General features: G+C 43.2%; 1 protein-coding gene across 2 annotated transcripts; it reads left to right on the top strand.

Annotated features, from left to right (window-relative positions):
- Positions 1–27: 27 nt before the first annotated feature.
- LOC111569903 (adhesion G protein-coupled receptor L1-like) lies at positions 28–27,081 on the top strand. Of its 2 annotated transcripts, none has more exons than XM_023272342.3 (26): positions 28–863; positions 7,978–8,091; positions 10,245–10,458; positions 10,904–11,013; positions 12,069–12,083; positions 13,487–13,694; positions 14,464–14,728; positions 14,822–15,161; positions 15,240–15,533; positions 16,843–16,946; positions 17,092–17,277; positions 17,396–17,434; positions 17,535–17,715; positions 17,818–17,940; positions 18,124–18,341; positions 18,441–18,614; positions 19,231–19,443; positions 19,615–19,835; positions 19,991–20,057; positions 20,190–20,278; positions 21,685–21,853; positions 21,950–22,099; positions 22,182–22,278; positions 22,372–22,482; positions 23,755–23,778; positions 24,114–27,081. In XM_023272342.3, the coding sequence occupies exons 2-26, from the start codon at positions 8,022–8,024 to the stop codon at positions 26,099–26,101; spliced, it is 5,670 nt and encodes a 1,889-aa protein (XP_023128110.2). In that variant the 5' UTR covers positions 28–863; positions 7,978–8,021; the 3' UTR covers positions 26,102–27,081. The 2 variants fall into 2 exon arrangements, with proteins under 2 accessions (XP_023128110.2, XP_035804978.2); XM_035949085.2 differs by having other exon boundaries at positions 29–863; positions 23,758–23,778.

The raw sequence follows: 27,081 nt of genomic DNA, 5'->3' as shown, positions 1-27,081 counted from the left end.
GAGAGAGAAGAAGAGAGAAGGACGGATGCAAGGCGAGGCCAGGAGCGGGAAACCTTATCTCTCCTGGTCGTCCAGCGGTTTTCCTCTTTTGTTGTTTTTTTAAATTAATCATTTTATAGCACGATCCTTGCCTTCTTTTTTTTTTAAAAAACAAAATAATCCGGACATATCTCCGTATCCGTCCTGATGTGCCGCTGCGCCTCATCACGATTCTTCAAGGATATGCAAAGCGGCTGTCATCACGTCGACGTTATTTTTCAGTAAGAAAAAATATGTATGCAAGGATGTACTTAATGGACGGAAACCTACGATCAACAGTGACAAATGGGCTTGGTGATGCGTAAAAAAATATCGACGGAGGGACGCAGAGCAGCTCACGGTTTGTGCGTTAATTTGCCCCTAATTACTGTTTTCGCGTATTTTCCCTGTCGTCGTCCGTCGGAGCTGTAAAGGGGCCTGTTAGCCCACAGCCCGCATCATCTCTGGGAATGAAACCCGTGGGAATTATGATACCAACGTGACGCACAGTCACAGAGCACAGCGGGGAAAGACACCGAGCCTCGACAGGACGGAGGGGAGGGTGTGAGGTCCAGCAGAGCAGAGCCTCTGCGCGCTGATCACAGGAGGGAGGACGCCCAGTTGTTGTTGGACACAACCGCGCTAATGACTGCTGTATAGTCTCTCCCTCCTCCACCAGCAGGTACCATCTCCACCTATTGAATATTATCATTTTTTTCATGCATCGGGCACAGCGAAGCGGGTGAAAGGGAGGAGAGTACAGTGGGTGAGGGCGCGGAGAGACGGGATGCGGGAGACGCAGTGAGAGAAGGAGGAGGAGGACGAGGGAAACTGGAGGATTGACGGTAAGATATGGATGTAGGCTATGAGGATGCACCCCGCCCCTCCTCTCCTCTCCTCTCCCTCCCTCCCTCCTTCACCCACCCTCCCTCCCTCCATCTTTCTGTTCACAAGCGCACATACATGATCAATGCCTGATACAACACAGCAAAGGTTCCCTGATCCTTCTTTCTCTTCTCTGCCGCTGCTCCGTTCAGGCTCCCAGCACTGGCTGCCATTAAAGCTGGGTCAGTAGTATAGGAGTGCTGTGAAATATTCATAGGCACGTGATTAGACTCCTCTGGGCCTCACAGGGGAGGAAAAAGTGGCGTAATGACTTAGGATGTCCCAAGCTGGCTCACCACAGTGGGGTCTGTGTTATGTTCTTTATCACACCTGAGGTTGCAGCATCTCGTGTGCTGCAGCGATGCACACACACACACACACATACACACAAATTAAATGCAAGGTTTGGTTTGCTGATTCACCACAGATGGGAACATGAGGAGAGAAAAGGAGGAGAGGGAGAGGAGACAGATAGAGTCCATTATCAATATTTCAGAGAGGGAAAGAGAGGACTGGGTCAGTGGAAGAGATCAGGCAGGAGTGACCGTCAAAAGGAAGAGAAACATGAATGAGGAGAAAAGGGGGATGGAGGAAGAGCTAGTGGCTGACAAGAGTCCTGCTCTTCTGTCAGGTTCGATTTTGGAGACATCTGTAACCTTGTGTGTGTGGGAGGATATCATTTGTGTCGTATTATTTGCACCGGTGTCCAATTTTTAGTAGCTAGACACTGAGGAATATGTTATGATTTTAATAAGGTGACTCGCCTAGTTGTGCCTGCGCCCACACTGTGCATGTTAGATGGGGAAGAGAAAACAAAGGTAATGAGGTTTGTGTCCATGTAGGGATCATTTACATGAACCACTCAGGAGAGAAGAAAAGCACAGTGATTTGCTTAAAGCACTCACACACTCATACATGCACACACATACAATTTGGATGGATTTTCTGTCATTTGACTTGTAAAACGCACCATATTTGTCTCGCTGTGTTCCGACCACCTCGACCAGGTTCATATCATGTCTCTTTGAATCAGTCAGACACACTGAGTCAGTCTCCCTGTTTGTGCTGTGAGCATTTTTTATGCAGACCTGTGCAGAGGAGCAAGTGGGCGGATATATATTTGTGTAACATCAGTATTGTGATATGAGACTGGACATCAGCTGGGGTTCACTTAGGATAGAAATGTAGGTGTTTGGCTAATAATTATTTCATTATCAGTTAATTAAAAGATTTTAGCTGATGCAATAATGACTGGTTTGTCAGTGGGAAGAGAATAAATACTAAAAAAAATGCCCGTCACAGTTTTCTGGAGCTGAAGGCGATGCTTTATTTGTTCTACTGACAATTACACAGTTTGATCATATGTGACAAAAAATAGCATTTATGACAAAGAAAAAGAAGGCAAATCTTCACGTAATTTTTTGGTCATTTAAATGTGTGTTCATTGTCAAAAGAGCGGCTGATTCCTTTTCTAATAATTCATATAATGTGTTGGTAATTAATGAAATGATCGCTGAGTGGTATCAGAATTTCAGGCTGTTGCACAAATAATCTTATTTCGTTGCCTCTGCGCTGGCATTCAGGTTGTCTGTCCGTCTCTTTCGCATGAACACCTGGAGAGAATTATTTCATATTTGGCACAAATTGGATTCGAGCATGAATTGAGTTCAATTTGTTGGTCAGATTTCAAGGGTCAAGGTCACTGTGACCTCACAAAAAGGCTTTTGGCAACAACTGAAGAATTTAAGGCTCTTTTTTGACAAAATCTGACATAAATGTCTAATAAGATAAAATAAGAAAGTGATGACAGTTCCTTTATCTCAAAGGGCAAAGGTCAGGGTCCCTCTTATGCAAAAACATTCAGCTGTTATCCAGTGTTATCACTCATGCACAGAAGAGAAGACTGTAGCTTGGTTTTACATTTAAGTGGATACTGAATTGCTGACAATAATTTTGCGTACCAATCTTTAAATTGCAGTAATGATTCTCTGCTCTATGTGAAGCATCAATGTTTAATATTTTTTGATGCAGCAATATCCATATTTGAAGCTTTGTCTACCGATGGTCTCAACTTTGTGTTGTGTCAGAATCAGCTTTATTGGCCAAGCATCTGAAATGCAACAAATAATTTGGCTTTTTGTACATCTAAACAATCTTACACACTTCAGTATATATAAATTATGAGTCTACATTGTCATGGATGTAAACTGCAACTTGATTGGTCAGCAGAGGTCTACAGCCATGACGAGATAATTCTGTTTCACATTATACTGAACACTGATGAGTATTTGTTAAAATCTATCATAATATTTGGCTTTGCTCATAATGTCGAGTACGTGTGGGTGATATACTGTTATACTTCAGCAATTTTTTATGCCATATGACATTTTGTTAAACTTCAGGACCATAATCCTGCTTTGTGTCCAGAGGTTTGTCTTGATGAGATGTTCCAAAAACTCATTCCATAGTAATTATTGCTTTTGTGTAACAGCAGCGTGTCATTCAGGAATAGTTTTTGAAACAGTATCAGAACGCTTACATACCTATATACATTTGAAGTTATTAGTAGATGTAATTGTGTCTCCTGCATTTCTGTGTATATGTGTGGCAGTTACATCACTGTAATGTGATATAATCAGAAACAGTTTTGACAAACCGTTAATACAGTCAGAAGACAGAGATATTTCTCCTTTTTAGTGAAACCGGATAATTAAATAGCCAACAAATCATCATTTCTTATTATCATCATTATTTTGATGCAAGAGATGCTGCTAACAATTGTTGATGCACTTAGACTATTTTCTAATTAGCAGTAATAGTTGCTAATTAGACAAATATCTACTCAGATATCAGAGATACCGCTGCAAGAACAGTATTGCAGAATAAATGACAATGACAAGATCCCATTTTAGCATGACTAATCTAAGAGATGAGAGAGTTGTAAGCAAAAATGTGCTGCGACATTCATTTGACTGTTATGCACAAAAAAGAAAAGCTTACAAACAAGAATGATTATTTGATTTTCAAAAAGCTTGATAATTTGCTGTTAATCTAGGCAGCTGTACCGAACAGCCACGTTATTACAATAATAGATGTTTCTAGAAGCTCTGATATATTTGACGCGGGACACAGTGATACAGAAGTGCCAGAAAAAAACAAATATGAGCATTTCAATCAGCCAGATTCTGCCATTCAGTGTAACTAAACCTAAATGTAATGTTGAGGATGTTATATTGTCAAAGTGCAGTATTTTAATCAACAAACTGCCAACTCTATGGATCTTTTCACATATATTATGTATCCCATATGACATGAATATGGCACAGGTCTCTTATTAAATTGCTTGTTAGGTTGACATTGATGACAGATTGCTGAGGCTTTAACTATAAAATTAATTCTATTGATTTTGTCCTTCATCACTTTAAAATTATAGCCACACTGAGTAGGAACTGCTTAATCGCCAGCACAGAGAGGACACAATGACACAACTACATCACAAATAACTCTTTCAGTGTGCATATTGATGTGCAAACATTAGTCCTTTAGGATCACTCCGTAGCCTTTTTCTTTGTTTTTCTGTAGATACGTGATAATCGTGGATTTGGGCAGCGACAGGTTCATCTACTGCGCTTCATACTGTGCGGTGTTGAGGTGAAAACAAAAGAGTGATAAATGAGCAAACACACTTAAAATCCCAGGGATCCTCTGACAGCCAGAAAATGCTTATAGTGCACAAAGGCTGGGTGTGCTTTTAACTCCAAGAACGTGTGCTTAGGGCAGGATTACGATCCTGATAAATATGTGAGGAAACTTATCAATGTTTAATCAGCCTTCCTGCAGTCTTTAGAAGAGACTCAATTCGTTAGGTGAAAGAAAGTCAAATGACTTCTCATTCAAAACTTGCTCGCAAGCAGTCTCTCCCACACGCTTTTCCATACATATGGAAAGATGTGGATGCCAGGGAGAGCTTTTAGTCTTTTTTGGTAATTTATTTGTGCTAGTATTACAGGCATGTATTCAGTTTGGTCTTCCAGCAGAGGATTATATCTGTCTGGTTGTGAATATTGAAGGCTAGCATCATAACAGAATGAATATAAAAAACATATATATATAATGAAAACACAGTGTGAATGTATCTGGAAGCAATTTACTCCCATATTATTTATCTACATTAAGCCGGCTACATGCAGCACAAACACTGATGCTGCCAGGGCTGTTGAACATGCACTGCAGGTCTTAACGCTCTGATCTCGGCTCTGATCATCGCCTGTGTTTGCCGCCTGCAATGAGCGAATGATTGACAGAGGGCGACATCTTCATTCCCCAGAGTCACACATCGACCAGACAAACATACAGCCTCTAAAACCCCGTAAGTGGCTTTGACTGCAGCGTGTGGGCTTCGGCTCCACTGGGAGCTGCAGAGGTCAACGGTCTGAAACCATCTCAGAGTCACAGAGGCCCCTGTAGTGTAGTTTTAATCCTTAAATATTATCTGCAACGACAGGGAAATTCTTGCTGCTGCTGTTATTAAAAAAAAAAAAAGTTATTTCAGCCAATAAAGCTTCCGATGTGCAGTGTCTCGCCCTTGTCTCTTGATTGCACTCCCCCTCTCTCTCCAACTCAGACACACACTGACACACACATTCATTCATCCATTAGGAACATAACATTACAAGCCTGTTTTGTCACTTTGTGCCTCATAGTGATCTACCCTCAGGCACTGATAGCTCTCTGACCAAAAGAGGGGGAGGTTACACACTCTCTTTCTAGCTCGCTCTCTGTTGATTTTATGGTCTCCACCTCTAACAGTGTGAATCTTTGTAGCTGGTGTGGCTTCCCACAGCAGGGAGTCAATCATTTTTAAAACTATAAAAATTTATTCCTTAAATTTTTAAGGAGGCAAACCGCACAGAATTTGTTCTCGCAAACTCCTGCTTTTAACCTCCCGAAACTCAGCGGAATCTGCTGCTACAAACCCATGCTGGGAAGCCGAACACCGTTTACACCCACATAGATTTATTTTATATCATACAGGAGATTGAAAGCTGTTCAAAGATGGCAAATATGACAGGCTGAAATGTGGGAATGTGGATAAAATGATGCATCTGGAATGTTTACCTTCACTGAATGCAGCAATAAAAAAGTCCTCAGTTAGGATATTGCAGTCAATCTAAACATGATAAAGCTTCAGTGGAGCATTTGGAGACATTGATAGAGACAGTTTGGATAAAGGTGGTCGAGTCAAAGTCACTGTTGATGACTTTTCTGCAGCACACCATTAAAGCTGCTACACATATTCATTGTTTTGGAATGTAAACACACTGTAAATACATTTTCCTGCACGTGAATAGTTGTGCTTATGTACATTAGTGCATGTGTGTGTGTGTGTGTGTGTGTGTGTGTGTGTGTGCGTGCGTGTGTGTGTGTGTAATTTATTTCACTCCAGGCCCTCTGCTCACACACTCTCACTTAGAGATTGCTGCTCCTCCAAGTAGGCCTAGCGGTGGCCCGGGGCTGGATTTTGGTTTGCAGGCAGAGAGCATGGTGGTGCAAACAGGGGGACTGGGTGTGTGGCTTTGTCAAGGGCCATCAGTGTCCTTGCTCTACTTACTCTGTATCAACACTTAAGGGTGTGTGTGTGTGTGTGTGTGTCTGTGAGAGAGAGAGAGAGAGAGAGAGAGAGAGAGAGAGAGTTGCAAGCAAAAGAACATGCTGCCATAAGGGTTTTGGATGGACATATTGTGTGTGTGTGCGTGTGTGTGCGTGTGTGCGTGTGTGTGTGTGTGCGTGTGAGAAAAAAATGGAAATGTTCTCTTTCTGTTGCATCTTTTGTGCACTATGCATAGTGTGTGTGTGTGTGTGTGTCTGTGTATCACAGTGGACCTGAGGCCTTTATTACAGTCTTGTTGGTTCAGTGGATTTGAAGAAGGCAGGGGTTTCTCTTCCCTTTCTTAGTTGTGCGTGTGTGCGGATGTGTGTGTGTGTGTGTGTGTGTGTGTGTGTCTGTGTGTGTGTGTGTAGGAGTCTTTGAATGCATGTCGGACATTTGTCGGGGACTGACCTAAATCTGTCTGCCATCATTACCTAACAAGAAGATGGAGAGAAAAGCGAGTCACAAATAAACACACGAGCACACATATGTTTATGAGCACACTGACACACACACACACTCACTCCAGAGGCCGTAATGTTAGATACCGAGTCTTCACTGCAGCAGCAGATTGGAATGTTAAACTGGAAAAAGAAAAAAAAAAATGCAATGTCGTGCGTGTTGTCATTCGGCCTCCATCCTTCCCTTCTGTCCAGGGCCAAGAGTTCAGTCTATATTAAGGAGTCATATTACTGTTGTTCTCCTGTCGCTCATCTGCCTGCGTCCCGTATGTTCCCTCAGGAACCTCCAGCCTGCGATCACCTGCGCCTTCAGTCAGCTGTTAACCTCGTTACGCCTGCTGGGGAAGAGATCGTCTCTGCAACATCATTTATTTAGGATTACTGAAAAGTGGCCTAAGCTGAGCCCAGCCCTCTGCCAGTGTGTGTGTGTGTGTGTATGTGTGTGTGTGTGCATGTGTGTGTGTGTGCGCGCGTGTGTGTGTGCGTGCGTGCGTGCGTGCGTGCGTGCGTGCGTGCGTGCGTGCGTGTGTGTGAGGATAGAAAGATTAAGACTCCTTTATGGGTCAGTGGCCAGTATTGCTGCTGGCTAATTACGGACTTACAACTCGAAGTCTCACGTGTGTGCTTTCACTCATAGACACACACACCCAGCACATCTCCTCACTTTTTCTCTCCTGCTCTCTGAGACTGCACTGTGCTATCACCATGGTAACAGCAGATTGAGGGACTTTTCGCTGCACCGATTGTTCAGTTGTTACCTTTATTTTCCTCCCTCCCTTTCTCTCTCTTTCTCTGTCTGTCTCTTTATTATTCTGTCTCTTCCCACCCCGCTGTGTTTTCTCACGTGCACTCTTTCATTGTCAGCGTAGGTTATTGGCCATCCACCTCACATACACACATAGATGTGCACAAAGAGGAGATGGTGTGGCGTCAGTCTCACACTTGCACTGCTTCCTTCCCCAGGCTCTGCTAACGTGGTTGGTGGTCCTAACTCTTCCTAGCCCAGCATGGATGCGTCACTGTGGTTCGTGGGGGTGTGTGCACTCGCTCTGGCTCACGTTGCCCCCTCTGGCCAAGGTAAGTGTCATGACACTAAGGTAGCGTCATGTTGAGGTGTTGATCCTGACAGCAGAATATGGCTGGATGGATCCCAAAAACAAACAAAGAAAAGCAATAAATGATGCCAGTAGATTTGTGTGACTCATTTAATTGTTGTCATGCATACACAAAAAGATTGCATTTGGACACATCTGAAGTTTGCAGTGGTTGAGCAGCTGCCTGTAGCTCACAGTCAGTAAACAATCAGTCATTCAGCACCATGGACAGTTACAGCACACCAGCTGCATCCTAATCACACCGCAGGTCTTGAGGATGGCTTTAATCCTGATGCAACAAACACCTTGTCATGTGTACATGATGCTCAAGCCGATGTGAACAACCGGATTAAGGTAATGGTAATAGGATTTTCTCCAATAACCCTGCTTTGCACAGATTTACATGGCTGTCGGGTGAGCATCTTAGTAAAATATTCAGGCGCAGCCCTCAAAGGAAAGCAAAATAAAAAAAAAAAAACCTATACTTGTCAGATTGTGTTTACCGAGCACCTGGCAGTCGGCAGTGTAAGCGTTATCCTCCCTGCTGACTTAAAACGCAAGACATTGTGATGTGCCCACGCATCGCATCACGTCATATCGCATGTAGCGCAGTGTCACCATGGAGGTGAGATGGTATTTATGTCAACAGTCAATGTGAATCTGTGAATCTTTCCAGCGTAGGCTTTCACACATGAACGTTTTAATGATTGAATCGGTTGGGTGTTCACAGCTCCAACGCACGTTTCACATCCATGTGTTAAATGTGCTATGCTTACATACAGGTATGATTTAAGTGAGAGGTGTTGACATGACATTTTGCTGGGATATCGTTAGTGCGCGTCAATATACTTGCTCATGGCACTGGATAGCCAATGGGTAGGGCAGACATGTAAAGAGAAACTTACGGGATTTAACATGTAAAGGTCTCTGTGCTTGTAGTATAACAGTTGTTTTCTATGTTCTGGAGCGATTGTTCCAAAGCCTGAAAAATTAACCCAGATAACGTCATCATGATGTTAGTCGATCCATCGCTGGTCCAGACTGAAATGACTCAATGGCTAATGGATGGACTGACATGAAATTTTGTACAGGCCCAATAATCCTACTGCCTTTAGTCATCCCCTGACTTTTCCCTTAGCAAAAACCATGAGGTTGACATTTATGGCTTTTAGTAAAATGTCTTCCTCGCTATGGGGTGTGCTGCCATGAAATCTGGTACAGGTGCTGTATCAAGAACTTTTAGTGTATCCAGAGGATGAGTCATAGTAACTATGGTGGTCTTATGACTTTAAGATAAGATAAGATAAATTTTATTGATACTTCACTGGGGAAATTTACTTGTTACACCTGCTAGGCACAAATGAGGTATTAAAAAAGCAAGTCAGGAAATACAAAAGTACAATAAGGTTAAAAATAACGACATAATAAAGACTTTACATCTTTCACATGTGCAGATGTGGAATGATGGATTTACATATGGATAATGTACCAAATTGTGGACTTGTACATACTTTTATTCACATTTATACAGAATAGTAGTGCTACATTTATACAGAATAGTAGTGCTACAATTCTGTTATTGCACTCAGAAAACTATTGAGAGAAAATTGTAGTGTTAACATGGTGTTATAGTTTGTTGTTTATCTGGAAGAGCTACAAAGCAACAAAAAAAACAAAAAACTGTTTCATTTTGGCTTCAGTGATAATTTTTTTCTTCATTGAGCTATGTGGAAATAGTGTTTTTACACTTGAAAACAGTGTTATGTGACTGGACTTTACATCTAGCACCAACAAGAGGTTTATAGCAATTGAATGGCTATGACATCTTTTAAGTAAGTGGCTTGGTAGCATTAATCTTAAAGTACAGCTCACCATGGCTTTAGATGCTTAGTCTTCTTTTATTCTGTCTCTTTTGAGTCCCTCCAATCACAGCTTTCAATACTTGCCTTGAAGACATAAAGGCAACCAGGACTAAATTAATTTCAACAAATAACTAATAACAAATTCTCCAAACAAATCAACTAAATTCTCAAACCTATTTGCTGCCTGAAGACCAAATAAATGCTAATTAAAAATATATTTTCTCTTTCTTCCTTTCCTTCCACTTCATCCTTTCATCCACCCTCTCATGTGCAGCTATGTCCCGGGCCGCCATGCCGTTCGGGCTGCTGCGCAGGGAGCTGGCATGTGAGGGTTACCCCATAGAGCTGCGCTGCCCAGGAAGTGATGTGGTTATGGTGGAGACGGCCAATTACGGACGCACCGATGACAAGATCTGTGACGCAGACCCCTTCCAAATGGAGAACACACAGTGTTACCTCCCTGACGCACTAAAGATTATGTCCCAGAGGTGCGTATGACCAAAGCCATGTCATTCTTAAGCTATATGAAGGTGTTTCGTAAACCGATCAATGAGAGCATCTAGTGTTTTGTGCATGCCACACGTGCTGTACAACATATGTGTTGAGCTTGGAAGTAACGTTAGACAAAGCCAATGTGTGTGTCATGTGTAAGTGCAGCAATCTCCCCAGCTGAGCCTGAGTGCCTGGCTGCACCATTAGCTGTGTACTCAGCAGTGTTTTCCTAGAAGAACTGATCAATATGCAGCAAGAGGGAGAGTAGACAAATAGAGTGGCCTTTGCTTCCCCTTTCCTGTCTGTTAATCACTCTGCTTCCTTTCTTTTGTCTTCTCACTCCATCATCCCGTTGACTGATCCGTCCGTCCGTCCATCCATCCATCCATCCATCCATCCATCCATCCATCCATCCATCCATCTATCCATCCATCCATGCAGGTGTAACAACAGGACACAGTGTGTGGTGGTTGCGGGGGTCGATGTCTTCCCAGACCCCTGTCCTGGAACATACAAGTACTTGGAGATCCAATATGAGTGTGTCCCTTACAGTGAGTATGCATATATGTATATATATATATATATATATATATATATATATATATATATATATATATATATATATATATATATATATATATATATATATATATATATATATATGTATATATATATATATATAAAAATAAAAATACATATATAAACATGCAAATACTGTACAAACGCACACAAACATGATTACACACAGATTTAACCTATTTTTGTCAAGATTCATTTTAGCTTTAAGGTGTTGTTTTCTGCTCTGATGTTGAATAATCCCTGAGAGATTGATGAATAGAAAAGACTGGTTTTTTTTTTCTCAGGGAGCGTGTGTATGTGTGTGTGTGTGTGTGTGTGTGTGTGTGTGTGTGTGTGTGTGTGTGTGTGTGTGTGTGTGTCTGTGTGTGTGTGTGTGTGTGTCTGTGTCTGTGTCTGTGTTTGTGTTTTTAAACTACAAAAAATAAATAAATAAAAACGAAAGTTGGATGGAGGAAGCACAGAAATAAAGAAAAAGAAAAACTGTAGGGCATTTGCAAAACTGTTTGTCTTTTGTATGTGTGTGAGTGTGTGTGCGCGCAGGAGTGTGCACTTTGCAATGCTGCGTGTGTGTGTGTTTTCTTTTCCAGATTCACGCCACAGGAGTTGCTCTCTTTTCTCCACAGGGGCCTGATTGAGGAAAGGAGAGATCGGGGAGGGAGGAAGGGAGGGAAAGGGGGAGGGAAAATAAGGAGGGTGGGAGGATGATGAAGCCTGGGGAGGGGAGGGGAAGAGGGATGAGGAGTTTGTTGGGTCTCTTTTGTGCTTCTTCTTCCTGAACAATAATGTTTGTGGTGAGAATGAGTTCCAAAGTCTTTATCTGTGCAATTCTTTTTCTTTCTTTCTTTCTTGCTTTCTTTCTTTCTTGCTTTCTTTCTTGCTTTCTTACTTGCTTTCTTTCTTTCTTGCCTGCTTTTTTCCTACTTTCCTCCGCTCTTGCTTTTGCTTTCTTGCTTCTCTTCACTCCCCTTCTTTCACCCTCTGACTTTTCTTTCTTTCTCTCCCTCTTTTTTTTCCTATGCTTGAGTAGAAGTGGACCAAAAAGGTAAAGACAATACATTGTAGCATCTTGATCTCTCCTTACTCCCGACTCCCCCTCTTTCTCTTTTCTCTCCTCCTCTTCCTCTCTCCTACCATCTCTCTCTTCCTCCTACCCTAGGACGTTGTTTCGTAGTCATGCTGGATGTTGCCCCCTTTCCCCTTTTTTCATTTCCTTCTTTCTTTTTTCCCCATTTTATCCATTTCTTGTTGTATAGAAAGCCGCCTTTTTATCCAATTTTATCCAGGTTCTGCACCTAGTCTCTCTTCTTTTCTATCGTCCTCTCTTTCTCTCTCTTCAGTTTCTCGCTCCTGGTCGATCTCTCTGTCTCTTATTTCTCTCCCTCAGACTGTCTGTGCACACAAACATAAACACAACAGCTCACACAAACAAACACAATTTTCCTTTCTGCTCTGTTTTCTTTAAACACAAGCACTCGTTTGTTCTTTCTTTCTTTCTTTCATTCTTTCTTTCGTTCTTTCTTTCTTTCTTTCTTTCTTTCTTTCTTTCTTTCTTTCTTTCTTTCTTTCTTTCTTTCTTTCTTTCTTTCTTTCTTTCTTTATCGTCCTTTCACTCTCCCTTCCCTTCTTCCTTCCTTCTTGTCCAGTCATCCTCTTCATGCTTATTTTCCCTTTTCTTCCCTTATAGGAAGAGCCCCTTATTTATCTTCATAGGAAAAATAAGACGAAACGTGTGTGATAGTGTATCCGCCTGGATGTGTGCTTACCAAGCACTGCCTATGTATGTATGTGTGGGGGTGAGAGAGACTGTGTGCGTGTGTGTGTGTGTGTGTGTGTGTGTGTGTGTGTGTGTGTGTGTGCATGCCTATTTGCATGCCAGTGTGAGACTGTACAGTATACATATGTGTCCATACAGTTGTTGACATGTGGGTGGACCGATCGTTGTGCTCGGCGTAAACTAACCTGCCCTCTCATTCACTTCAAGGCAAAATTTAGCCCCGCCTTCTGCGTCCCTGACTCTACCTCACACTCTTTTTCACTCTTTTTGCACTAACCCACACACACACATTCACACAAACATGCCACACAAAGCACATAAATACACTCACACACCTTTCATTGCAGTGTCCCTGTTGTATTACTCACCTCACACACACTAACAGTGTGTGATTTTCAACACGTTTACATCTCTTCTGTTGCTTGCCTCTCCAGTTCAGCACAGGTGTTTTAAATCCCTCTTTCTCTCTTTCTCTCTTCATTCTTTTTCTCTTAATCTCGCTGCATCGACTGCATCTAATTCGATCCATTTTTCATGCATTGATCCATTCTCTTCCCCACATCTGCCTCCACTTTCTTGCCATTCTCTGCTCACTTCCCTTCTTCCTGCTCTTTCCCTCCCTCTTCCTCACATCCTGCTCTTCAACCCCCTTCCTAACTCCCATCCTCCAGTTTTCGTGTGTCCTGGCTCGCTGCTCAGCATCCAGCCGGCCTCCTCACTCCTGGAGGCGGAGCATCAGTCGGGGGCCTGGTGTAAGGACCCCCTACAAGCTGGTGACAGGCTGTACGTGATGCCGTGGACGCCGTACAGAACAGAGGTGCTGTATGAGTACGCCTCTTGGGATGATTACCGGCAAAACAGAGTCACCACCACCTATAAGTGAGTGTTTTGTGCACTGTATATATGACTGAAACAGATGATTATCCATCCAGTTCTCTGGGGCATTTGGGATTGTTGGTTCTCTATGCTGAAAACTTGTACATCTCCATTTTTGGAAATCTGTAGATTAACAGGTTAATCGTATCATCAGAAAAATCAATCAAGTATTCTGCAATAAAAATAATGGCTGTGTGCAAGCCTTGGGGGCTAATTTCACATTCAGTTGAATCAATTTAAAATGGAAACAGAGCACTTATTTTCTCATTGAAAGATTAAGGCCCATTAAAACTTGGTTTCAGATGTTCTGTGTCTGTAATCTATGGTTAAATAAGCAGAGTTAAATAGCATTAAATCATGTTAAACACAATTTTTGATAATATTTATGAATGGGAATTACTATAAATCACTCAGTTCTCATTTAGTAGTTTGCATAGTTAATTGCAGCGTTCACTATCACTTTGGCTTCAAATAAATGCACAATCTTTACATATAGCTGCTTAAAAGCTTGTTTTCAGCTCTTACTGCCCTGCCCACTTCAATCCAATGAGAAGAGTACAGAAAAAAGATAAACAGAGGAATCTCTCATTAATTTTGGCACAATTAATTTTTTGTCTAAATACAGAAACCGATGATTAGTAATTAGAACACATTGAAAAAACTGTTGTTCAGGGTCTGAGAATCCTCGTATATAATATATAAATGTACACATATACCTTTCATATTTTCTATATTTTAGATCTTTCATCTCTTCTATCGTTCTCTGTCCCAGGTTGCCCAGCCGTGTTGACGGTACAGGCTTTGTGGTGTATGATGGTGCCGTATTTTATAACAAGGAGCGAACGCGCAACCTGGTCAAGTACGACCTGCGGACTCGCATCAAGAGCGGCGAGGCAGTGGTGGTCAATGCCAACTACCATGACACCTCGCCTTACCGCTGGGGAGGGAAGTCTGACATCGATCTGGCAGTGGACGAGAACGGCCTTTGGGTTATCTATTCCACCGAGGCCAATAATGGACGCATTGTAGTCAGCCAGGTAGGAGGAATGAACTTAGATCAATGACTGGACGGGAAAGATAAAAGAAAGGACAGGGCTTTAGACAACTTTCCCATCTTTTCTGTTTTTCAGGTGAACCCATACACTCTGCGATTTGAAGGCACTTGGGCCACCGGCTTTGACAAACGCGGGGCGAGCAACGCCTTCATGGCCTGTGGCGTGCTGTACGCCGTGCGCTCCGTCTTCCAGGACGATGAGGGACAAGCGGACGGCAGAGCCGGCAGCAACATGGTGGTTTACGCCTACGACACCAGTCGTGGACAAGAGCTGCCTGTTCAGATCCCATTCCCCAATCCCTACCAGTACATCTCCTCCATAGATTACAACCCCAGAGACAACCAGCTGTATGTGTGGAACAACTACTACGTGCTGAGATACCCGCTACAGTTCACTCCACCACCACCTACTAAAGGTCTGTTGAACACGAGCAGTTGTGCAGTTTGACTAATGTTAAATCCTGAGAATCAACTTGTGTTTTTTGTCCCTGCAGGGCCTCTATCCTCTCTGATGACAACTGTTCGCTCCTACACGGCGACGGTGGCGTTGACCCCGGTGCGACCCTCGGCCTCACACCCGATCGGCGTCATCAACAGAGGACCTTTTGACCAGCGTCCAATCACAGCCATGGTCCCTCTGACCCCTCGCCCTCCTCTGCGTGTCCCCTTGGCCCCTGGAGGTCCCGGTCAGGTGGGCGGATGTGAGAGCCGGGTGGCACGAGGGGTGCAGTGGCCCCCCACCCTGAAGGGAGAGACAGTAGAGAGGCCATGTCCTAAAGGGTCTCTGGGTAGGTGTGGCACTAATGTGTATGTGTGTGTGTGTGTGTGTGTGTGTGTGTGCAGATGTGAGCATGCCAGCATGTGTGTGTGGTATTTGCATGTGTGTGTGTGTATCTCGTTTCCCTTTGAAATGTAGTCGGATGTCCTCTCTTTGAACTTGCCTTCAGATCAGACAGAAAAGGAGAAGCGAGAGGTTACAGTGTGTTGAGAAGCTTGGGTTCGGCGATTCTTCCACTCGCTGTACAGCTGTTTCCCTCTGAGGGGAAGCTCTTATACAGATTATGTAGAAATGCCTGTGGTGCGATTTGCCTCTTGCTAATCACATTGAATAGTTTGGACATGGGGTTTAGCACAGAGGTGATGATTACATCAGGGAAAAGTCTTATCTTAAATCATGTTTAGAACTAAAATCCAGTGTGGTTTTTGTCTCATCCTTTTACCAAATTTGCAGAACCAGTGTGCAACAGATGGGCTAGTCCTGATTTCATTAACTGTCTTGTAAACAGAATTGAATTTTAATGAGTTTTTCAATGCATGCAACGGTTAAGCAGATCAGATAAAGTGTAACTCACTCAGAATAATTAGTCGACTGCTGTTATGCACCGCTTTTGAGCCTGTTTTAGCTCATAGTTTTGCTTTCATGGTATTTATCGCAAGGCTCAGCTTTGTTCCATTGTATGCTGTCTGCTTTGCACCGAAAGACAGTTTATGACAACTGTTGAAAGCGATCAAGTTAATTAACTTAAAATAGATGAGCAAACAACACTTTGTGAAAAACCTGACTTACAATACGACCGGATACGATACGATGTGATATGACACACCTTTATTAATCCCACAATGGTGAAATTTGCATTGTTACAGTTGCAACAGGGATAATATGAACATTTAAGAAATATCACCAGAACAGTAAATAATAAAAGAAAATGATTCACAAATACTAGTTGTTAATGTCCAGATTCCTCTGGATGTGGAAATAACAATGTTGCACATATCAGTGATATTGCACATATTCTTCTTCTCAGTAAAAATCCTGATGCAAAAGTATTTTTACTGCGCAGATTTTATCTATATTGCACGTTTAAGTAGAAAAATACTGATCTTGCACAGTTATATATAGTTATATACAGAGCAATGTTGTACGGTTTTTAAATGTACAAAATATTCAGAATGCAAATTGTGTCCAAAAGCAAACTCTAACCTACAATTAGAATTGATCTGCATGTGAGGGTAAAAGAAGCAGGGATGAATAAATACAATACACAAGCTGTTCTTTGTCTTTCTGACTTTCTGCGTCACCCCTGTCTGTCTCTGCAGGTATCGCCTCCTATCAATGCATGTCGTCTCCGGTGGGATGGAACTCCAGAGGGCCTGACCTTTCCAATTGCACCTCTCCCTGGGTCAGTCAAATTGCACAGAAGGTAAGTCACAAACGCCCACGTACACAATCACAAATGCACAAACACACACGCACACGCTGTGCAAATGCCCTAAAGCCAGTCAGCAAGCAGCTCTCTTTTAAATGTCAAAATATTTGACATTATAAACACCCCCGCCTCACTCCAGATTAAGAGCGGAGAGAATGCGGCCAACATCGCCGGCGAGCTGGTCAACTTGACCCGGGGGCGGATCTATGCCGGTGATGTCAGCATGTCCGTCAAGCTAATTGAACAGCTGCTGGACATCCTGGACTCTCAGCTTCAGGCCTTGAGACCCGCCAATAAAGAGCCGGCAGCACGCAATTACAACAAGGTAAATTATGGCTGTTGTCATTGTGAATGTGTACTTGACCTTTTCTGGAAAATGGAAGCAGAAATGTCAGTGAGGATGATTCTAATGGTGCACGTTTTGATGTTTTTCTTCTTTTTAGCTGCAGAAGAGAGAACGCACTTGCAAAAATTATGTGCAGGTAAGATAGATAGATAGACAGACAGACAGACAGACAGACAGACAGACAGATAGATAGATAGATGTGGAAATAAAGCACTCTGTCGATCTCTCTCGTTCAGGCGGTTGTTCAGACGGTGGATAACCTGCTGGGTCTTGAAGCTCTGGAATCCTGGGCTGACATGAGCAGCGTTGAACAGTCACACTCGGCATCACTGCTATTAGACGCAGTAGAAAAAGGAGCGTTTCTGTTGGCTAACAATCTCTACGAAGGTCGTTTCAGTGACAGGGCATCAAATGTTGGTACGTGGCCTTTCTCTTTCTTAGCAGGTTTTGCTCTGCACATTGTGCAAATTTCCAGCTCAGCCAGACTTTTGTTTTCCCTGTGTACCTGTTAATGGACAGATCTGGAGGTGTATGTGCTAAACACAGAGGCCGACATACAGGACTTGACATTCCCTCACTCCTACGACAGTGACAGCATCCTGCAGATATCAGCGCTGGCTCTGCAACAGTACAGCAACAATGGTCTGTGGCACACAACAAAACTAATGTTTTGTGCAGCTCTATACAATATGTAGGGTAGAGTTATTGGTTTATGGAAATAATATTTGCAAAACATTATAAAATTTGATATAAATATCGACCAATGTCTGAATTTTCCCTCCCCTCTTCACTAAGACATGATTCCCTCTGTGGTTTCCTCTGCAGGCCAAGTGAAGTTGGTCCTTTCACTCTATAAGAACTTGGGCTCCTTCCTGACCACTCAGAACTCGACCTTGCGACTGGGACTGGGCCTCGGTCAAGGGTCAGAGGTCAGACGTAGGAGCCTGGTGGTCAACTCTCATGTTATCTCTGCCTCAGTGCACAGAGGATCTAACAGAGTGTACCTAACCGAGCCCGTGATCTTCACTCTCAGGCACCTGAAGGTTTGTTTTCAAGTCTGTTCAGTTACGAATTAATGTATAAAGTGAACAAACTCTTAACCACATGCACAATTTGTCTCATATTTCTTTCGGTCTCCACAGCTGGAGAACCACTTTGGTCCCAACTGTTCTTTTTGGAACGCATCGGGGGTTTCTGGGAGTGGCAGGTGGTCCACACAGGGCTGCCGCCTGTTACACACAAACAACACACACACTACTTGCGCCTGCAACCATCTGTCCAGCTACGCTGTTCTCATGACGTACCAGCAACCCGCTGTAAGTAACACACAGCACACATCAGTGCATAACAGCATTTAATCCAACTATGGCTAATTCTGCCACACTGGGATTCATACTGTATAAACCTGTAGCCTTGAATCTGCGTTCTGTCACAGTCACTGGCTACAAATTCAAGCTTTTAATATATATTTTTGGGCAAATATTGAGGAAATATTTTTTTATGTGCTATATAGTATCACTGCTGTAGTTTTACATGGCCAGGTGCCAACTGAACTTCATTCAAACTAGTCCTGTCCTCAGTCTCCAGCTTTATGAACCCATATAATGTGTTCCATTTAGACTTCATTAAAATGTTGTTTAAAAATCAAACCGAGAAGGGGTGATAATTTCAGTTCATAGCTGTAAGAGACAGAACGATAATTGTTTGTCCCGCCATGAAATTCAATTAGGTGTTCTCTCTAAGATGTTCTGTTTGTTGGATGTGATTTTACTCATTTAAATAGATGTTATGTAACACTGAAGGACACACAGACACAGCAGTCCACACCACAAAATACATCCACATATACTCACACACATGCACGCTACTGCATTCATATGTGCACTCATTGCAATGACTTCACAATTATGTTGCACTTTCTTTGTCTGCCAGTTCGGGGGCGGTGTCGAAGAGATCCTGGTCTATGTGGTTTCTTGGGTCGGCATTTCCGTAGCGGTGTTGTGTTTGTCCACCTGCCTTACCACCCTGTGCTGCCAGGGGGCACCGTGGCACACAGACCACAGCACCATCCACTGCAACCTGTGGGCCAACCTGCTGGTCACTGAGCTTCTCTTCCTTGTTGGTGCCACCAAGACTCAGTACACTGTAGGTATTTAGATGCTGGATTAGAATATTATAGCATTTTAAAGCAATTAATAGGATCTACATGAATATTTGAACAGACTATGTGCTGCTCTAAATAACTTCCACAAATCTTGACATGTTGATTATATGTCATTTTTTCGCTGTTCTATTTTTTTTGGTTCCCATTCGCAGGTTCTGTGCTCCATCACTGCTGGCCTGCTGCACTTTTCGCTGCTGTCAGTGTTTTGCTGGTTGTGTCTGGAGGGCGTGGAGCTGTACCTGCTGCAGCGGGAGGTGTTCGAAGGACGCAACTCCAGGAGGAAGTATTTCTACCTGTGTGGTTACTCTGTTCCTGGGCTGGTGGTGGCCGTGTCCGCAGCCATCGACTTCAGAGGCTACGGTTCAAAAACTGCGTAAGTTGACTAATGTCTGTGTACATATGCACGTTTTTGGGAACCGTTGCTTTCCTGCAGCTTTATATTCCCGTGCCAGCCCACAAAGTTTATTTAGGAGGTTCTGTTTTTCATATTATTTGTTTGTGTGCCTGTGTGTGTGTGTGTGTGTGTAGATGTTGGTTGCGCACAGACAATTACTTCATCTGGAGTTTCCTCGGACCTGTAGCTGTCATCATTACGGTAAGAGATCATGCCCTCGTACAGAAATCACACTTTTAGCATTTTTCCACTTTAGTTGTGCCATGACATCGCATTCAGCTACTATTAATGAATATCTGTTTGACTGTCTCTGACATTTCCTTTTGGCCTCAGCTGAACCTGGTTGTTTTGGTGATGACCTTACATAAGATGCACAGCACGGCAGCTCTGAAGCCAGACTCCAGTCGCCATGACAACCTGAGGTTAGTAGTAATGTTTCATGCTGTTCAGTCATCGGTGATTACCTGCCATTGAGTAAAAACTCAAAAAATGGTCTGGATTGATAAAAACAAATGTTACTTTCACTGTAAAATAGATAAATTAATAAAAACACTTTCTAGCCTTAATTTTACATGAGGTCAGGTTTATTCTTTAGGATTTTAATATATATTGCAGGATATTTACATGTGCAAAACAATCAAATTACCTGTAATATATTCATATAATTCAGATAAATAAATAGTCAGATGTACTGATAAACACTGTATTTGACATATTAGCAAAGCTAATTGTAAGATGAAAACATTTTTGTTGTGAAAACGTCAGTAATTTTACAATACAGCTCCTATCTAACAAACAAATCTATGTAAAATGTGTTTTGTTAATTGTTAATTTCAGAAATATATTTACTTGATTGTAACAGTTTCATCTAATAAATAAGAAGAAACTATTTGTGAAATTACAATAAATTAGCAAATGCATTTTAGCAGTATTTTTCTGTCAGAAAATGTGAATTTTCTTTTAAAAAGTGGGAAAATATGGTTATTCACAGTTATGGGGTTTCAGTGTTATTTTACATTAGACAGGTAAAGTCACCGTCTATTTTTGAAATTTTTGAAAGTATTTTTAAGTATTTAAAAAATACTGGAAAAAAAACTGTAAAATGAAATGGACAAATTCCACAAAAATGCAGATTTATTATGATTATTTTTGTACCATATCTATGTTTAGTTAAAAAAAATCCTTTTATTGTGATATTATTGTTTCATTTTTGTAACTTTCAAAGTTTATGTAAAATGTTACAAAGAAAGACAACTATAAAAATGAATTTGTGAAATAATTTGTCTGCTATGGATGAAGAACCCAGTCCATCCTTTACTGTACAACATTTTGAACTCCTTCAAGTCAAGCCATTGCATCCTTTTTGCACTGCGGTGGTGCTGACAACAGTGTGACCTATGTCGTCCCTGCATCTATATGAACAGTACAGGTCAAACCTTAGAATTGCCCTGTAAATGAAAAATAGTGGAGAAAAGTCTTGCACTCAACAAGAAGTCAGATAAGGTGAGTGTTAGAAATGCCCAGCAAGTTTAAATTAGTGCAACAATAAGGCTCTTTTAATCTATTTTTTGTGTCTATTACACAACTTGCCTTCAGACAGATTTGGATGCAGAAACTTTGACACAGTCGCACACAGCCTCGCTCTCTTTCCGTTCACGGTTTATCTGGCCTGTAAAATAGAAGCACAGTTGAATACTCTCTGTTTTAATCACAAGGGAGGTGAAGAGTATAATTAAAAAGAACACCCTGATAGATTTAGGTACGTGAGCTATTTTTTAACTTGCTTGTCTGAAACATAGAAAAGTCATTGGTCTCTTGGTGTCTGCAGGGCGTGGGCGGTGGGCTCCCTGACGCTGCTCTTCCTGCAGAGCGTCACCTGGTCGTCAGGCCTGATGTTTCTGTTGTCTCCGTCCCTCCTCCTGGCGTACCTCTTCTCCTCCCTCAACACCGCCCAGGGCCTCCTCATCACCATCCTGCACTGCACCCTCGCCAGGAAGGTCAGTGTTCCCGAGATCTTTGTGTGACTGCAAGTGTGAGGCTTTAAGATCATAATTTGTGGCTACAACTCATCGTCTACGTGATTAAACATCCAGGGTCAGAAGGATTATGGCCGCTGCCTGCGCCTCTCGCAGTGCTGTGCACCTTCGTCGTCCAGCTCTCCAGACTCGGTGAAAGGTGCTGCCCTCCGATCAAACAGCCGCTACACCAGCAGCCAGAGCCGCAGAGCCACCGCCAACAGACAGGTACGCAATAATTCAGTCTTTATAGCTTCGTCTCTCGCTGTGTCTGAGTCAGTTTTGCACAAAGGCAATATTTCTGTTCCAGAGTCGCATCAGAAGGATGTGGAATGACACTGTTCGCAGACAGACTGAATCCTCTTTTATTGCAGCGGACGTTAACAACACTCCTACTCTTAACCGAGGTGAAGTGTGTTATTTTGATTATCCTTTAAGTGTCAGATTTGTTCCCTCTGTGGGTGAAGATGTTTATTTTCTCCCTCTCTCTCCATCATCAGCTGCTCTGGGGAACCACTTCCTTACAAACCAAGTGCTGCAGACTCATACTGGAGCTTCTCCTTATGACACAATGTTGGCACAGGGATACAATCAACCCTTCACCTCCACAGGTACGTCATATTACAGCTGTCAGATTATTCTCCTCTACATGTGCTCTCTTCTCTTGTTATCTTTAACTGTCTTCTTATTCATGTGTACGAACAAAACCTCGTCATCAGTGATTAGATGTTGGTGATTTACATTTTTCCTGTTAAGTAGCCTTAAACAAGAGCAGGAGCATCACACTTAAACACACTTGCATACACTGTAAAACAAAAAAATCTGAAAAAAACAGAAAAACTGCATTAAAAAATGGTGAAATACTGTAACGTTAAAAAAATAAATACAAATTGTGAAAACACTGGCAAATATCTGACAATAAAAGTTAGCTGATTTATATATCATAAAATAATAAAAATGATGAAGTTTAAACATTTTTGATGTGGATAGTATTCATAGTTTTCACCCTAACCCTGACTTTTTTGTACAGTCAACATGTAAATTGATACCTTTTCTGTGATTTTACAAATGTTATCTGTAATTTAACAAAACAAGGACAATCTGAAAAATAAAAGATAAATCAAACAATTAGATTTTTTAACTGTTTTTCAGTCTTTAATATGCCTAATTTTCTTTTCAAACAACAGCAAATGATTGTAAAACATTTAGATATTTTTAAATAAAGCAAAAAAATATTGTAATTTTGCAATCAATTGCAAAAGAAGAAACAACAATTTGTAAAAATACTGACTTTTGATGTGGACATTGTTTCCAGTTTTGAGGAGATTTGTTTCACGGTAGACATTGAAATGAATAACCTTTTCCTTGATCTTACTAGATATTACTTGTAATTTAATATGTAAAATAACCGGTTAAACAAACATTGACCATTTTGAACCTAATTTTCCTTTCAAATAACGAGCTGCTGATTTAGATATAATGAAAAAATAAATAATTTTATGATCAAATGTAAAAAAGCAAATTACCATGGACATTATTTCAAGTTTTGGGCATTCTCTTTTCGTAATTTACCAGTTATTATCTGGAATTTAACAAAACAGGGAAAATCTGTAAATAAATAAATAAATAAATAAATTGCTCAAAAAAATTAAATATATAAAAATTTCAGAAAAAGTTACTTTTTGTATAGTGTAGAACAGTTTATAATTTTCTATTTCTGTATGGTCTGGATGCTTAGGCTTAAATGTGTAAATGCTCATTGTGAGTAAGAGTGCTGAGTTTGTTTTAGTCCACTTCTAATTTTTCAGCTTTCAATAATTGTTTGTCTTTTAATTGTTTTTTGACACTCTCCCTCTCTGTCTTTCTGTCTTAACGTGGACCAGTAGGAACCTTCAGAAACAAACAGAGTATGAGCTTTCCCTCTTGTGCTCACTTGAATCATTGAGCGCCACTTCCTTGTGCACTGTGGTTCAATTCATAGACTATCTGTGCAATATTTGCACCCAGTAACTAAACCATTAAGGCATAATGCCCATCTCTCCATGTGGCTGCATAACCAAACATTTCATCAAATAGTATTGTTAATACCCAGATCTTCTTGGTAAAGCCACACCCTCAACAGGAACATGAACACCAAACTCTGCTCATTAATTCATTGGTTCATTCATATATCTCCAAATTTAAAAAAAAATTGGGGTTCTGTGCCTCTCTGTAATTGGCATCTTTTTGTTTCTCCTAACAGAGGGTGGTGTGTCACAGAGCCAGGAGTCTTGTGGTTTGGACAGTGTTTGTCTCAACGGAGGCTACACCCCCAACACCTTCACCCTGCACGGTCTGGGGACAACACCTGGGTCCCGAGCCGGAGTGGTGGGCAGCACTGACCTTCTGAGGGAGGGAGGAGTCGGGATCGGAGGTGACGACATCTCCCCAGCCCTCCTCACGCCGCACGGGACCTCAGACCTGAGCAGCGGTGCCGGGATGCGCCGTAATCTGTCCGACGCTGCGGCGCTGGAGAAGATGATCATCTCAGAACTGGTGCAGAGCAACCTGAGGCCCTCAGTTCCCATGCCCGTCCCCCCCGAGCGCTACGGAAGCTTGGCGAGGCCGCACCACCACGACAGGGTGGCCCTCACTCACACTGCCACTTTAACTCGACACGCACAACCACCCCAAGAGGGCTGGGCTGCCACCATGCAGCCGAACACACGCCACAACGCACAAGAGGGCTGGGCGCACACGAGGCACCACACACAAGACACTGAGACACATTCCACAACACGTGGGCAAGATCACGCCACGACGCCGCGCCTACAAGATGGCTGGTCACGTGTTTCAGGAGATTCAGAGTCCCGCGAGCTGCTTAAAGACGGGGACAGGTCGCAGCAGCAAGGCACTCTAGGCCGCCGTGGGCTCCAGGAGAGACAGCAGGCGAGACCCCCTGATGTCCAAGCTCGGCCCTACTCCACCCTCAGCCGAACACCTGGCACTCTGTCCCGCCACCGCAGCACAGCAGAGTCCACCGGAGGGACGGACAGAGACAGAGAGCGAGACAGGGAAAGGGAGAGGGAACGATACCGGGACAGGCCTCTACCACCTCCTCCCCCACCTCCCCCACAGGAGTCGGAGCCCCTGTACAAAGCTCTGGAGGAGCCGCTGCTGATGAAGCAGAGGGAGGCAAGCGTGGAGACGTGGAGGAGCGGCCAGGATAGAGAGAAGGACGAGACGTTTCTATTAAAGAGAGATGGAATGATGGATGAATGGAGGGGAGGAGCTGAGAGGGGGAGAGATGAGTCTTTTACCTCTCAGAAGAGAGACGGAGAGATGGATGAATGGAGGGCCGGCATTGAGAGAGGGAGGGAGGAATCTCACGTTCTGGAGAAGAGGGATGGAAGGATGGAGGTGTGGCGAGGAGGGGAGACAGAGCAGGAGGAGACTTTTATCACTCAGAAGAAAGATTTTGGGATTGACGGATGGAGAGGTGGGATGGAGAGAGAGAAAGATGAATCCTTGTTTTTGAAGGACAGAGACGGTTGGAGGGCAGGGATGGAACGAGAGAGCGAGAAACAGAAGGATCGAGTGCTGGATGTGTGGAGAGGAGGGATGGATATAGACAGGGAGGAATCCTTCCTGTTTGACAGCAAAGACGGAGGTCTAGACGGGAGGAAACGAGGGAAAGAAAGAGGGTCTCTTCGGTTTCACGACAAACGGGAGGATTCCGACAGCTTCACTCTGCCTTTGACCCCTGACCTCGACCTCGACCCTGACTCCTCGCCGATCTATGCTCGAGATTCAAACCCGTCGCCGCTCTACCCTGGAGACCGGCGCTCGCCACCGCTCAGCATCTTCCCGCGAAGCTCTCCACCGACAAACATCTTTGCTCCACGAGAGTCAAACTCGCCTCCGAACAACCTCTACTCCCGCCACTCCCCGCAGGTGTACAGCCGCAGCAGCTCCCCTCCTCGCTTCTACACCCGCACCTCCCCACCGACCCTCTCGTACCCAGACAGCAGCCCCGAAGGTCCAGAAGAAGTCAGCCCCACCAGCCAGCCCCAGAGGCCCTCTCTGGAGCTGCCCTACAGCCTGGGGCGACCCCCGCTGGGCCCGCGGCCGAATCACCTGCAGACCTTCTACCAGCCGCCACCGCTGGCGTCCAACGGAGAGGCAGGGTACACAGCAGAGCCCACCTCTGAGGGAGACGACGCACAGATGCAGCGGGTGACGAGCCTGTGACTAGGGCGGTGGTGATTGGGGCATAGAAACCAGGGAGGAGGAGGAAGATGGCGATAACAACAACACGTAGTGACCATCAAACCGATGGAAAACGGTGATGAATGCGATGAAAAAAAGAACAATGATGATGGATGATGAAGGTAACAGCGATGACAGCGATGGCTCCTCCCTGCTTCTATCTCCCGATCACCACGAGACGTCCCCCCTCTCCATGTTTTGTTACTTTTGTATGACTGTGATCCATTTATAACTCGTCCTCATCTCCTTCTCTTGTCTTTCCTGAAAACCCCTGCTGTGTTCTCCCATCTCACTGGAACTCATTCTTGCTGGCCGGACGTTTAAGTTTCTATTTGCTTCATCGGCTGGGTGTTGCCCCTACCTGTAGCAAGCAAACAGTGTGTCAAAGAAGCACTTGTGTGTTGCCAAAAAATCCTTTCAAAGAACCTGTGCATGACTTTATAGTGGCTTTACAAGGCTGCATACTGTAGGAGGACGTGCTAAGACGTGCGTGACCGTACATGAGAGGGTGTATGCGTAGCTTGAAGAGCATGTGTGTGTGAGTGTGTGTGTGTGTGTGTGTGTGTATGTGTGTGTGTCTGGGTGTGTATATAATTGTGAGGAAGAGAGTGTGTGTGTGTGTATATACATCATTCTTGTATAATTAATGTATTACAGTGAAGCATTTTATCGATACCAACTGGAGGGCCTCTTACACACACACCCCCCTCCTGCTGATTTTGAACTCTTGACCAATCCTATTTCACATCAAGACCAAAACCTCTGCCCCCGAACCTGCCACAGGCGATGGAACTTGTTGCCATGGAGTTTGTCATAGCAACCGAACTCTTGACTGCAGAGCCAGAGATCATATAAAACCTCAGAACTTTTCTGCAACCCCCTGAGATCCTTGTACATATTGACCTCAAGTGTTCTGATTGTCTTGTATTGCTATTGAAGTTCAAGTAAACATGTGAAATAAA

Source organism: Amphiprion ocellaris, chromosome 4 (genome assembly GCF_022539595.1).
Source record: "Amphiprion ocellaris isolate individual 3 ecotype Okinawa chromosome 4, ASM2253959v1, whole genome shotgun sequence".
Classification (NCBI taxonomy): Eukaryota; Metazoa; Chordata; class Actinopteri; family Pomacentridae; genus Amphiprion; species Amphiprion ocellaris.
This window is presented reverse-complemented; position numbering and strand designations above follow the sequence as displayed.